Source organism: Miscanthus floridulus, chromosome 4 (assembly GCF_019320115.1).
Source record: "Miscanthus floridulus cultivar M001 chromosome 4, ASM1932011v1, whole genome shotgun sequence".
Taxonomy (NCBI): Eukaryota; Viridiplantae; Streptophyta; class Magnoliopsida; order Poales; family Poaceae; genus Miscanthus; species Miscanthus floridulus.
This window is the reverse complement of record NC_089583.1, coordinates 26,023,044-26,037,313: the sequence shown is the minus strand read 5'-3', so window position 1 is coordinate 26,037,313 and position 14,270 is coordinate 26,023,044. Positions and strand designations below refer to the sequence as shown.

The 14,270-nt window shown below is 43.3% G+C and overlaps 1 protein-coding gene across 3 annotated transcripts; it reads left to right on the top strand.

Annotated features, from left to right (window-relative positions):
- The first annotated feature begins 1,355 nt into the window (after window positions 1–1,355).
- Window positions 1,356–13,770, top strand: LOC136549558 (transcription factor BHLH42-like). Of its 3 annotated transcripts, none has more exons than XM_066540868.1 (10): window positions 1,356–1,527; window positions 1,639–1,956; window positions 3,759–3,855; window positions 4,190–4,204; window positions 4,450–4,506; window positions 4,690–5,212; window positions 8,248–8,681; window positions 8,909–9,301; window positions 9,423–9,703; window positions 12,380–12,701. In XM_066540868.1, exons 1-10 carry the CDS (start codon window positions 1,418–1,420, stop codon window positions 12,555–12,557), a joined length of 2,406 nt encoding a protein of 801 aa, XP_066396965.1. In that variant the 5' UTR covers window positions 1,356–1,417; the 3' UTR covers window positions 12,558–12,701. The 3 variants fall into 3 exon arrangements, with proteins under 3 accessions (XP_066396965.1, XP_066396964.1, XP_066396966.1); XM_066540867.1 differs by having other exon boundaries at window positions 1,639–1,989; XM_066540869.1 differs by lacking the exons at window positions 8,248–8,681; window positions 8,909–9,301; window positions 9,423–9,703 and adding exons at window positions 12,944–13,396; window positions 13,509–13,770 and having other exon boundaries at window positions 1,639–1,989; window positions 12,380–12,849.
- The last annotated feature ends 500 nt before the right edge of the window (window positions 13,771–14,270 follow it).

Below are 14,270 nucleotides of genomic sequence, written 5' to 3'. Positions count from 1 at the left end.
CTACGGCGTTAAGCTTGGTGTCAGGATCTACGACACCAAGGTGGCTGCCAAGTCACCGTCACGTCTGTGTCGACGCCTATGTCAGCCCAAGACCTAGGCGCCAAACCCTTTGGCACCAAGACGTGTAAGCTTGGCGCCACCAACGATGACGTCGAGATAAGGGTTCAGATTTTGAAAGAATACCTCTAGGGGCATATTTATGAAAAACTATAAAAAAAAAGGCCAAAAAATAAAAAGGGCCATTTGTGCTGGGCAGGCCGCCGCTGATGCATGCCTCTAGTATGTCAGAAGAGAAAGTAATGAGAGAAGGGTGGAAGAGATTGTTTTTGTCACTAATAGATGGATCCTATGTATTAAGGGGATGAAGGTTCGGGATAGTTTTGTAGAGCTTCTCCTGCTTTAGATTCTTTGTGAAAGCTAATTCTATGTGTGAAGTGATTCTCTTATTGAAATTGATTCTCTAGGATAAACACTATGCATAATTCTAGGCATGAAGTGAATTAGGATAAGCCATTTTTTCCAGCTCTTAGCCTCCTAGTTCATTTAAGAGAATCACTTCATAGGATCAATGAAGAATCACTTCTCAATAAAAAACTATTTGACAGAGCTTCTTCTAGATTCAATATGGAAACTACTCCAAAAGCTTTGTCGAACTGGTCTATTAGAACACATTGTCTCCTGTATTTTAGAATTCAAAACTTCTTAATCTTTTAAAGTAGATTTTTTTAAAAGAAAAAGAGATCTAGTGAAGTTGCTCGGCCGGACTCATTCACCCTCCCACGGCCCTGTTCGTTTGAGCTTATCGGTCAGAATCAATTCTACTTTTAATCATAAAAATAATATTTTTCTCTCGTCACAAACGAGGCCTACAAATCAACCCTAAGAAATAAGTCGTCGTAGACCGGACCTACTTTTTGCCTTTCCTCCGCAATCATCGCATCCCCGCCTCTTGAATTCCCAAAAAAGAATGGGGGTAGAACGGTCATTTGGTGGGGTCAGGCATTGAATACCGACTACCGACTTTTGGGATGCGAAGAGGGAAAGTCTAATCTAATAAACAAGACAACGGACCCAACCAAATAAATCCTGCCACATGTACTACTACTCCCTACTCGATCCGTCTACCTCCTCGCTATCGATCGCTGGTCGCTCGTTTTTGCTACAACTACAAATCTACAATGGCTGCACCCCACCCCACGTGCCCTCGCGATCAGGTGCATGAGTTCGCGCGCGCGCGGAGCCGGCCGTCTGGTGCCCAGCCACCAGTCAACGACACACTGCGTCACTCACTGCCTTCCCCTCCTCCTCAAATTAAGCCTCAAACCCTCACCAACTCACATCGCAGTCTCGCTCGATCTAGCTCAGATCACTGAACGAATCAAAGCAGCACACAGCAGCAGGTAGCCACATCCCAGCCATGGCGGCGGCCGGCGGCGGAGGCGAGGCCGTGCAGAAGGCGCTGCAGTCGGTGGCGCAGAGCACGGGGTGGACGTACAGTCTCCTCTGGCGCCTCTGCCCGCGCCAAGGGTACGCTTCTTTCTTGCTTCTTGCTCGACCGTCCCTTCGACCGTGCTGTCACCAGCCGAGATTTTTTTATCGATCTGATCTGATCATGCATGCATGGCGCTGCCTGCGCAGCGCGCTGGTATGGGCGGAGGGCCACTACAACGGCGCCATCAGGACGCGCAAGACGACGGTGCATCAGCCGGGCGGGGAGGGCGCTGACGAGGAGGAGGAGACGACGGCGGGGGCGGGGGCCGGCCGGGCGGCTCTGCGCCGCAGCCGGCAGCTCAAGGAGCTCTACGACTCCCTGGCGGGGGAGGCGGCCGACGGTGGTCGAGGAGCGGGCGGAAGCAGGGACGGCGGCGGCGCGCAGCAGCAGGTGGTGCCGCATCGCCGGCCCACCGCGGCGCTGGCGCCCGAGGACCTCACGGAGACGGAGTGGTTCTACCTAATGTGCGCCTCCTACTGCTTCCCTCCTGCCGTCGGGTAACCTATATATAAAATATATTAGCTACATGTATTTGCAGTTTGCATGCTACCTCATCTACAGCACTAACAGCAGAATGAAGCAGCAGAGCACAAGGAACGAACTTAAGATCTCGACGCGTAAGATGGAAAAACAGACCAGCTCTGCACAACAGCGTGAACCCAACCCAACGCTTAAATATTCCCACAACACACTCGGCGCCGACATATCTGGCCACTTGGGTCCTACTCGTCTGTTCCAAATTATAAGATGTTTTGGCTTTTCTAGATTTATAATTTTTGCTATACACTTAGATATACACTATGTCCAAAACTCTAGATGCAACAATATGTCTAGAAAAACAAACCTCTTATAATTCAGAACTGATGGAGCAATGACTCATTAATTAACACCTGAGGCTGACCCTACACCCCAAGAGGCCTAGAGAAAGGATCGGAGGCGTTGAAGGGAGTTTTCGGCCCATGGAATCAAGGAAGCGGGCAATGGAGGAGTGGCGTCCCCTAGCGCCGACCGCCGAGAGTTGGTTGATGGATGGCGGGAAGAACTGTGTTTCACCGCACAAAGGGCTCTAAGAGGTCTCGAACCCCATCTCGCAGGATTGTATGGGCAGCGACCAGCCCCTGTGTTTCACACCTTTGAGAAGACAAGATGGCCTTCTGTTCCGCGAAGACATAGATACGAGTGACGGTAACGGGTGGAACAATTACTTCATTAACCATGAAAATATGCCCATGCACCATAACAAGGCATAGAGCATGTGGCGCGGGCATTGGACGATTTGTGTCTCAGAGATTTATTTGATGATCATATGCCATGCATTTGAATTAGTTTTGAAATCAAACTCTACAGACAGCTAGTGTGCCTGGACATATACCGCTCTAACTCATATGAGTATGAGAAAGAGTAGCAAATAATGGAAACACTCCATATTCCAATTCATTTTGGAATCAGAATCTGCACCATGCTTGGACACCACTCTAACTTGTACAAGCACGGGAGAGACTGAATCCGTCGGATTACCATCGAACGGTTGTGAGCAATGTCAGACGACTAAGAAACATTTCTTCCTCTTTATAATTTATAAGGTAGAAATTAAGTCTGTTTCAAATCAGTAGTCCATGTTGTTTCACAGGGGAGGAACCAAAGGTTCCTTCCAAGCACCATAACAAACCCTCTAAACATTATTGTCCTGGCGAGATAAATCTTACTAGCAAAACTATTATGGCCATCATAGAAAATTATATATGTTTTAGTTTTTTTTTGCGATGAAAAAATGTTTTAATTTACAAGGGAAAAAGCACTGACCTATGCTTCAAGAGTGACATTCTTTATTATCATATATGTCACCTCGCACTTTGTTTTCATTTATTTCCAAATTAAACGATGCAAATTTATGATTCACACACTCGCAAAAGTGTGCTAGACAATTTCAAGAAAGCAATGCCTGTACTTTTGGTACTAAAAGATAATTATTATATTCACATTTTTTTGAACTATTACATACATAAACGACATTCGAACAGCTGTTCCTGTTTAGTTGCGTTTCGAACCGTAGTTTTATGCACTCTAATCTCTTCATACTATTAGAACTCGTTTCTTAATTTGACATTCTTTTCAGGATTATATAGCTGATGCAGCATGCATCAATAAATTATCAAATGGCAAGCACAGATATTTCATATAACAAACAGCTAATGTTCTTTTTTGTTGTAACAAGAAAACCTTCCATATATAAGTCATATACATGTGTAGTGCTTTCACATTTCAGGTTGCCTGGGGAGGCATTTGTAAGGAGAGTTCATGTGTGGCTATGTGGGGCAAATAAAGTTGACAGCAAAGTGTTCTCAAGAGCAATTCTCGCTAGGGTACACATACCGTCTCCCTTCTTTTCCATCTTTTTTTTAAAGAAAGATGTAGATCGTGGTATTGTCATGGTCATGCTGGTAATAAAGGATGCAGGATATGTAGTCCTACTACAGCAGTACAGCATGACGAAAGATAAGCTTATGATTGTAGTTGAACTTTAAAAACATTATTTTCCTTTCAAGATATGAGCATGAAGCTCAGATTGTATATTGATTTCGAAAAGTCTTATTCCCTTCTTTGCCTCATGATAGAGAATTGAAGGTGCTAATTAATTCTCCTTTTACTACTCTTTTCATGTGGAGCATCACAAATATTTGTGGCAACAAATATCAGAGTGCAGGCATCCAGGTATTAAAATTCGCTTCTGAAACTACTTTTTAGTTTTTATTGTATATAAGCATTATCAATGTTTTGCTATTTAATATGAAAATAAATCACTTCTAGTTTTACAAATCTTCATTTGTAGTGAACTTATTCTATTTTCAATTAAGTTTCCAATATTTCAGCGCAATTGCACATGACTTCCACTAAATATTGAATCTCAGGCATATGATCAATGCGCTTATGAGTTGACTTCAATCTTAATAATGCAGACAGTAGCATGCATTCCAGTCGACGATGGTGTCCTGGAAATTGGAACTACAGAGAAGGTCAGTGAGTTAATTATGCATTTCAGAAATTACAGCCGTTAACTGTTAATATTCTCCAAACTGATCAATAATTACATAAATTCAATTAATATTCTCAATAATGAAAGTAATAAACCAAGCATCAATTATATGGAGATGTCAGAAAACAATAGGATCTAAAAAAATTCTATGAATACATTTCAGGTAGAAGAAGACATTTGTTTAATTCAATGTGCCAGGAGCATCTTCATGGATCAAATTGGCGCCCACATAATGCCTACCCTCTCAGGCCATTCAACTTCCACCGCCCCAACCACACACATCAATCATCAGCCATTCCAGACAAAAATGGGAAACTGCATTGACATAAATGTGCAGAAAAATAGTCACAATTCAGGAGACGAGCACAATAACGAAATGGAAGATGATGACGACAGAATTGATTTATTAGAGACCAATACTGGAAATGATTCAAGCCAGCATTCGCCACAGGACACTAATAATGTAGGTTTAGGCAATGAGCAGGGAACGCTCAATGCGGGGAGCAGTGAGCTGATGCTGATTGGGACGTCGGAAAGGGTAAGAGATGGTTGTTCAAAGCAAGAGGATGAAGAGATCCCAGTGCTTATGGTTTGCCAGAACGCTAATCTGGCAGCGCAGGGTGAATTTGGTCCGTGGCATGATTTTCTCGACGATGACCTAAGCAGTAAATACCTACAATCCTCAGGTAATTTGGACCTGTGTACATATTAATCTCTCAGTAAATAATTTTAAATTCCCTTTAGGAATTAAAATAAGGTACTATCTTAAACTGAACTAGTGCATACAAACCTCACTTCCTATTTTATTTACCCCGAGGGGTTAACCTAAAAGTGTTTTTTTGGATGGTTTTGTGAACGTGGCCGGGGGGCCTACATGTTAGGGGGTCTCTCTTTCTCTTATATATATTAAAAAAAAATCATTTTTTAATTTTTTATATGAAGTCGGATGAATTCAAAGTTTATGTAAAAATTATAGAGCTCGATGCGGCGGACACGATCTATAATTTTTTAGTTGACAATATTTTTTATTTGAGATCTTTTAGAGGCTTAAATAATCATTTCAAGTAAACATAGTTTGAAATTCTATTTTTAAATTTTTTTAAACGATCTAGGATGTTGCATGGTCTATATTAAAGTTATATTTTTTAAGTACAATCTAGAACATTATCCGAGACCTTTAGAGGCTTAAATATTCATTTTAAGTTCTCAGTTTTATTTTTTTTAATTTTCAAACGTCCTTAGATCTTAACATGATCTATATCAAAGTTGTAGCTCTAAATGTAATAAAAAACTTTATAGTTGACAACTTTTTTTTTATCCAGAACCATTAGAGGCCTACATGTTCGTTTTAATATCTCAAAATTTAAAATTCAAAGTTTTTAATTTTTTCAAACGACCATGTGCATTGACATGGTCTGTACTAAAGTTACAGACTCAATGCGGTCTATAACTTTGTAGCTGATTTTTTTATTTGAGATCATTTAGATGCCCAAATTGAATATTCAATTAATTATGGTATGACTAAAAATACCAAGGTATGTGGGGGCCCGCATGCCATATCGCCAAATTCACCATCGAAACCACACTCTGAGCTATTTTAGGAGAGTAATTTGAATGTTTTGAAGGCTAAGGAGGCAAGTTATCTAGCATTCGAGTTCGAGTGTGTTTTTTAAATTCAACAACAAGTTCAAGATGGTAAATGGGATTTTACTCTATTTAAATCGACACGGTGGACACCCTATGTGTTATATCTTGTTGGATAGTGGCTTACAACTTATACCTTTGGAATGAAAGTAAAGGTGAAGGTCACTATGCAATAGAAATAAGTGGATCCAAGGTTAGCAATTGAGAACTAGAGCAAGATGTAATTATAACTATTATAAAGCCGAGGCAGACGAAACTTGTGAGGGGTCCTGAGGATGTCAAATGCCGATAATGTTGCATTAGACAAAACAGTAATATTGCACTATCTCATGTCATGTATAGTGTCTGAGGGCGGTGTCTATAGGAAATACAAAGGGGTAGAAATGGAATTACAAGTCTACCTGCACAACTACTATATTCTAGGTATATTCATGGGTATTTTGGAAATTTCACCGAAATAGGGGCAATGTGTTTATTTTCGTGGTCACCTTCTTATGGTCGCGATCATCGCTGCGGAATGCTGGGCCTCACTTGATAGTTCACATCTTCCTCTGATCCCTCTGTGTTGTCTTAGCCTCATGGTCTCGGCCTTGGTTCAACCTCTGCCCCACTTGCGTCTCCTTCGGCTTGTCCAAGGGTACCTTTGGGTTTCATGAGCTTGTTTCCGCTACCTTCGGGAAAATATCAAGTTTCATGCAAAATAGAATGCATCATGCTTCCTCAGCCAACCATGAAATTTACCTTTGAGGTGTGGGTGTGTTGGGTGGGGGTGGGGAGCTTTCTGGTGTCCCCCTAAATCTAGAAAATACGATAGTTTATTTACAACTTGAAAAACAATTAATATGAGGCAGTTAACAAATTAAAAGTTAAGAGACATGTTGTAAACAAAGTTAAGCGATAAGATGGTACTCCCTTTGTTTCAAATTATAAAACATTTTGAATTTTCTAAATACATGGCTTTTGCTATCCACTTAGGCCAGTCCTAGTGGGGTTTCATGGATATTAAATAGGGAAAATGGTGTTCTTGCCCTTATGCAGGAGTCCAATTGTGATTTTGCCCTTGTTTTTTCAACTTTGTGATTTTGCCCTTGCTATTTTGAATTGAATCGTCCGTTTGCCCCTGGTTGGGATGCCGTCAAATGGTCATGGAATAAATGAATTAAAAAAATTCAAAATCTAAAAAAAACAAAGGCAAAAAGACCAAATTGCCCCTTATCCTTATATTCAGCCTCGGTAAGGAAACTGTGCCTTTCTCACGGCATCGACCGGGGGCGTAGGGGGCATCCGGCGGCGGCGGCGTTGGCAGCGCACGGTGCGGCAACGGCTCCCGGCGGTGGGTCCCGCGCCGCCGCGGCGGTGCTGCTGAACAAGCTGGTCCTCACGTCGTCCGACTCCGCCTCCACGCTCGTCACCGCTGCCACGGCCGCCCGCCTCGCGGGCTCGCTCGACCTCGCCGCCGCGTTGCCGCTGGGCTCCCGCGACGAGGCCGCGGTGGCCGCGGCATCCGCGCCCGCCGCCGTCGCGCTCGCGGCGCTGATCGACTGCTGCGCCGCGCCGCTGGCCCGCGTCGCCGACGCCGTCGCCGCGCTGTCGTGCGAGGCCGCGCGCGGGGACGCCGCCGCGGCCTTCGACGTGCCGGCCTCCGGCGACGGGCTCTCCTCCAAGGATGAGGCCGACGTCGCTGCTGACATCAAGGTCCTCGTCTTCAGCTCCAAGCTTGTCGGCGCTGCCGCCGGGGGTGCCCCCGCCGCCGCCACGTTCGCCAAGGTGCCCGCCCTGAACGGGATCTTCCGCCAGGCGGTGCGGGCGCTGCACGCCTTAGTACGCATTGAGCTCAACGTGCCCGTGAAATTGGGGAAGAGGGACGCCGGTGAAACCGGTGAGGGAAAGGAGGAGGCACTGGTGGTGCTGGCCACGCAGCTCGCTAGAGCTGTGCAGGCACTGTGCAAGCTGAGCGTCGCCCGGGCAAGGCTCTGTGCGGAGAGCATTGCTGATGCCGAGCTTCGAGTGAAGCTTACTGGTGGCGTTAGCGTGGATGATTTGAAGGGGATGCTTGACAAGGTTTTGATTGATTCAGATGCTGTGTCGGTCTTGAAGGGGGTGTACAACCACTTGCTCAAGTTCAGGGACTTTCTTTCCTGGGAAGCAGCTGTGGCCATGGCAGTAATTGGAGCAAACAGTTCAATTGAGAAGCCACAAGCTGCTGCTGAGAATGAAGCAGCCAGTTCAACTGAGAAGCCACAGGCTGGTGGGGACAAAGCAAAGGGTGACAAGAAGAGCAAGAAGAAGAAAACTTTGGGGAAGGGTACTTCTGCTGTGCTGATGCTTCTTAGGGATCATGTGACAAATGGAAGTACTGTTGCTTCTGTAAATTCTGTGTTGGTTGCAGAGTGGGCAACCTCTCTCTCATCGCTATTTGATCCCAAATGTCCCAGATTGGTGTCCCTTGTGGAGAAGGTGAAGGAGATTGTTGAGAGCAATGAAGTCAGGAGATTGCCTAAAATTCCAAAGGTGAGAATCATACTATTCGCAGATAGTGCAGGTGTTACTTGGCAGAAAATTCATATTCGTGCTTTGATTTGTCATGTATTTGTTTTTTATTCTATAGATTATGCAGAAGGCTAATGATATCATTGCCAGTATATGGGGCACTCAGCCTATTCATTTGTTGCAGTGTTTTCCTTAGATGGTGCCCTCATAATTATGGTTTGATGTCTTACTATTAAAATAACATGCAGGGTGGTGAGCTTTGCTCTTTGCGGTATGATCTGACTGTTCCATTTGCCCGGTATGTTGCCATGAATAGCATAAGTGCACTGAAGAGATACCAGATAGCGAAAGTATATAGGAGAGATAATCCATCTAAGGGAAGGTACCGAGAATTCTACCAATGTGACTTCGACATTGCTGGTGTATATGAACCTATGGAACCGGATTTTGAGGTCATCAAAGTTTTGACTGAATTGTTGAATCAGCTGGATATAGGCACATATGAGATAAAATTAAATCACAGAAAGTTGCTTGATGGAATGTTGGAGATTTGCGGTGTGCCTTCTCAAAAGTTCAGAACAGTTTGCTCGAGTATTGACAAGCTGGACAAACAAACATTCGAACAGGTGAAGAAGGAACTGGTAAGCATCTGAATTAATTGGTTTTGGCTGAGGGTTAATTATATTTTTGTTTTATCATGCCGCCTTAATGAGTTGTAGATATGTTGACCATAGTCCTAACTGTTTTTCGTGTTCAAATTAGGTGGATAAGAAAGGTATATCAAATGAAACTGCAGACGAAATTGGCAATTTAGTGAAGACTAGAGGACCCCCGTTGGAAGTTTTGATGGAGTTGAGAAAGGAGGGCAGCAAGTTTATGAATAATGAAGGGTCTGTTGCTGCACTGAATGAGCTAGAGATATTATTCAAGGCTCTGGATAAAGCAAATGCAATAGACAAGATAGTTTTTTATTTAAGTTTGGCCAGGGGCCTTATTACTACACCGGTGTCATATATGAAGCCGTTTTCAAGGGTGCGGCTCAGGTTAGAAATAATTACTTATCACTGCACATTGATGTTCAAGTTAATTCTTCAGTACTCTGGATTTATCAATATTAAATTAGAGTTCAAATAATTTTGAATATTTATCAATATTAAATCAGAGTTCAAATAATTGCAATAAGACATACAATAAAAAAGTCTAATTCCAAATCAGGGTGAAATCACAATTAGGCATAACAAACAGGGGCAAAATCGCATGGGCATTTATGTCCTTTTGTACAAAGTTTAACACCGTTAGGGGTGGATGACGGAGCAGGGGCAAACTGGTGCTTCGTGAATGGCACAGTAGGGGTAAATTCACAAAGTCAAAAAATAGGGGCAAAATCACAATTTCGATACAAAATAAGGGTACAAACGCAAGAGCCCCTATTAAATAAGCTAACATGCACTACCGGAAACGCCTAAGTTGCCGAGTGTCAGGTGCTTTGCCGAGTGTTCTTTTTCTGGCACTCGGCAAAGACGCCTTTGCCGAGTGTTTTTTTTTTGACACTCGGCAAAGAGGCTATTTGCCGAGTGTTTTTTTTAACACTCGGCAAAGAAGCTCTTTGCCGAGTGTTTTTTTTGACACTCGGCAAAGAGGCTATTTGCCGAGTGTTATTTTTTTTACACTCGGCAAAAAAAATTTCAAAGCACATTTTGAAGCAGTAAATTAATTCAAATGAAAAAGTTTTTAACTACAAAGTTGTATAACTCATCAAGATGTACAATGTTTGTTTTGGTCTTTTCTTCATACGACAAAGTGAAAATAAATTTGTTCACAAATCTAACATATCTCTCTTGTAGTTTATGAAACTACAAGAGAGATATATAAGATTTGTGAACAATGTTAGAACGATCATGTCGGATGAACAGATGATCAAACAACCAAAATAAACTTTGTAGATCTCGAAAAGTTATGAAACATTGTAGTTGACAACTTTTTGATTTGAAAACATCTTGCCATGCAAAACTGTGTTTGAATTTCAAAATTTTAAAATTCAAATTTTATAAACGACCTCGGATGGAAAAACTTCCTAAACTAAAAGTGTAGATCTCAAAAAGTTATGAAACTTTGTAGTTTACAACTTTTTGATTTGAAAACATCTTGTCATGCAAAACTGTGTTTGAATTTTAAAATTTTAAAATTCAAATTTTGTAAACGACCTCGGATAGAAAAACTTCCTAAACTAAAAGTGTAGATCTCGACAAGTTATGAAACTTTGTAGTTTACAACTTTTTTATTTGAAAACATCTTGTCATGCAAAACTGTGTTTGAATTTCAAAATTTTAAAATTCAAATTTTGTAAACGACCTCGGATGGAACAACTTCCTAAACTAAAAGTGTAGATCTCGAAAAGTTATGAAACTTTGTAGTTTACAACTTTTTTATTTGAATTCGTTTAGGGCCTCAAACATGCAATTTACACTCGGTTTAGTATAATATATTGGGAACTAAAACGGAATCCAGACACAAGTGAGAGTGTGGTGTAGTGGTAGAGGAGGTACGTGCACAGCGGGATGTCTCGGGTTCGAATCGCGTCGGCTGCGTAGCCATGAAATTCATGCGAAAAATGTCGTAGATGGGTGGGCGCTGGCCGGTGGGGGCCTCCATTGATAAAAAAAATTCCATTTTTTTTGGGTAAAAATTCCTATTTTTTTCGGGTTTTTTTTTTCGGTTTGAACTTTGCCGAGTGTCGGGCACTCGGCAAGTGCCCGATAAAAGACACTCGGCAAAGTTGGCTTTACCGTCACTTTTTTTGGCGAGTGCTGTTCGCCGAGTGTTACACTCGGTGAACCATTTGCCGAGTGTTTTATGCCTTTTGCTGAGTGTTTCGGGCACTCGGCAAACTCAAGGAGTCCGGTAGTGATGTCATATTATAGATGAAGAGAGATGATGAAAGTTTCATATGATGAAATGAATTTCATGGGAATAAAACTTGTCTATTTCCAATTCACAATGACTAGCCTTAGATACTCGCTCCGTTCGTGAATAAATCAATCTCTAAAGTTGTCTGAAGTCAAATATTTTCAAGTTTGTGCGAATTTATAAAAAGGAGCACCAAAATTTATGATACTAAATTAGTATAGTTAGATACATCATAAACTATATTTACATAATATGCTTATTTGGTATCATAAATATCTTTACCTTTTTTCTACAAATTCAATCAAACATAAAAAGGTAGGACTTAGAATAGCTCTAGGAATTGATTTATTCAGAGATGAGGGAGTATATACTATGTATAGATACATATTAAAAACAATGTATCTAGAAAAGTCTAAACCTCTTATAATTTGGAATGGAGAGATTAGTTTATTTAAAACTCGAAAATACTAGAAGTAGTCCACAAAAGTAGAGACAAAAGATCTCTGAGAAATTTGGAAATAATAACGTTTAGAGTTGTGTAGAGGACTAACACCATCGAACTGGTGAACTTAATGAGAAACATATGAAAAAAACCCTAAAAGGTGAACAGATATCACATTGGAGATCGATATGATAATCCATCATGATATTAATCATATAATCCGAAAAATAAACAACTTCTTGAACATTGTATGGTCAATAGGATGGCAAAAGGCAGAAATAAATATATCTTTCGTAGTTCCATCCATTCAAAACAAACATTATATTTCTGATTTCTCACCCACTGTATATCCATTTGTTCTTCGTTCCAGCGGCAGAAGATCAAGCAGCACTAGCAGAAAACGCACACTACGTCGAAACGGTCCTGGCAATCTTACGGTTCAATGCGTGCCGGCAAACGCAAGCAGCCTCAAACACCAAAGCCTACCTGGCACTCTCCAAGAACTCGTCATTCACAAGATGGGCCAGCTGGAACCACAAAGGAAGTAACAATGATCGTCAGAGCATGTTGATCCCTGATGAAGGCACCCCACACAGAATGCTCAAGAGCATCCTGCTCGGTGCCCCTAGCAGCAGTCACCGGAGTTACAGAGGAGAGGCTGTCCAGTCACCTGAGCCGAGGGACGACGGCGAAGGCACGAGCCGGTCTCGGAGAGGTCCGGTGCCGGTGCCGGTCCAGGCAGAGCTGAGTGCCAGCCATGTTCTCAAGGAGAGGCGGCGGAGGGAGAAGCTCAACGAGAGGTTCCTCATGCTTCGGTCCTTGGTGCCGTTCGTCACAAAGGTGCGAATGAGAAGCATTGCAAGTTCGTTTACAGTCGTGTTACAGCCTATACAGCCTACAGCAAGAAACTGTTTTTTTTTTCTCCTGTTCGCAGATGGACAGGGCCTCGATCCTGGGCGACACGATCGAGTACGTGAAGCAGCTGCGGAGACGCATCCAGGAGCTCGAGTCACGAGCTCGGCTGGTTGACAGCAACCCAAAGACGATGGCGCAGCCTCCTCCGGCAGCCTCAACGGAGACGAAGAGAGGTCATCACACCAGCGGCGGTTACCTCGCGCGCGCAGGCACAGGCACAACAGGGGAAGCGAGCGGCAGCTGCTGCGACACCAACAGCAGCGTCGGGGAGCCTCCGGCGGGGGCGGGCGACGTCACGGAGGTGCAGGTGTCCATCATCGGGAGTGACGCGCTGCTGGAGCTCCGGTGCCCGCACAGGGAGGGGCTCCTCCTCCGGGTCATGCAGGCGCTGCACCAGGACCTCCGGCTGGAGGTCACCTCCGTCCAGGCCTCGTCAGCCGGCGACGTGCTACTTGCAGAGTTGCGCGCAAAGGTTAGCGCCATGGAAGTATCATGGAAATTGCCTTCCTTTTTTTTCTTTGGGTGACAGATTTGATTGCAGTGTGCTTCTGAATCCTGAAGTGTTCTTGGATTGTCTGGTGCAGGTGAAGGAGGTGCATGGCAGGAGGAGCAGCATCACTGAAGTGAAGAGAGCAATTCATCTAATCGTTTCATCAGACTGAAAATGTGAGGAGAATTTGATGTGTGGGGGAAAAAACTGAAAAATTTCTAGAATAGTATAAATGTACCACGGTCTCGGTCTATACATATACATATATTGACAATACACATGGGCCAGGCCCAATTCACACATGTATATACATACTCCGTATTACATATAGCCCAACACTCCCCCTCCAAGATTGATAATAAATATCTATCGTGGCCTACATGCTATATTACACTCTATAAATTCTTAGTAAAACAATCTGCTATTTGACATCTTGAGTTAACGTGACTGGACTGAAGACCATCATCTATCTCCTTTTATAATAAAGGAGCGATCGATCTCCACATATTATGTTGATAGCCGATTTGTTATAACACGAAAGCATCAATGTGTCACCGGAATCAGGGATAGATAGTGGTAGTGGAGTTTGTTTGGTAGATATCGGTCGCCGGCGAGCCGCCTGATGCCGCCGTCGCCACGGCCACTGGCAGGGTTCAGATTACAGAGATGATCAAACTCAAGTTCGCTATCTCTCGTCTTCCCCTTTTACAAGGCAATCGATGCCTGGCCCGTTACATGGGCTGCCATGGGCCGTCGGTCTTCATTTCCATTCAGGGCCAATTACTCTCCGGTTGGGCTTCAGCGCTCTTCTGGCCCACCCGCACTCGTCAGCTCTGAGGTCTTCTGTTTCAGTGTT

What these genes read in the sequence shown, in the direction of transcription:
- LOC136549558 (XM_066540867.1), top strand. Translation starts at nt 1,418, where the DNA reads ATGGCGGCGGCCGGCGGCGGAGGCGAGGCCGTGCAGAAGGCGCTGCAG. An exon ending in GATTGCCTAAAATTCCAAAG is followed by an intron (nt 8,682 to 8,908) that starts GTGAGAATCATA and finishes AATAACATGCAG; the next exon opens with GGTGGTGAGCTTTGCTCTTT. An exon ending in AACAGGTGAAGAAGGAACTG is followed by an intron (nt 9,302 to 9,422) that starts GTAAGCATCTGA and finishes TGTTCAAATTAG; the next exon opens with GTGGATAAGAAAGGTATATC.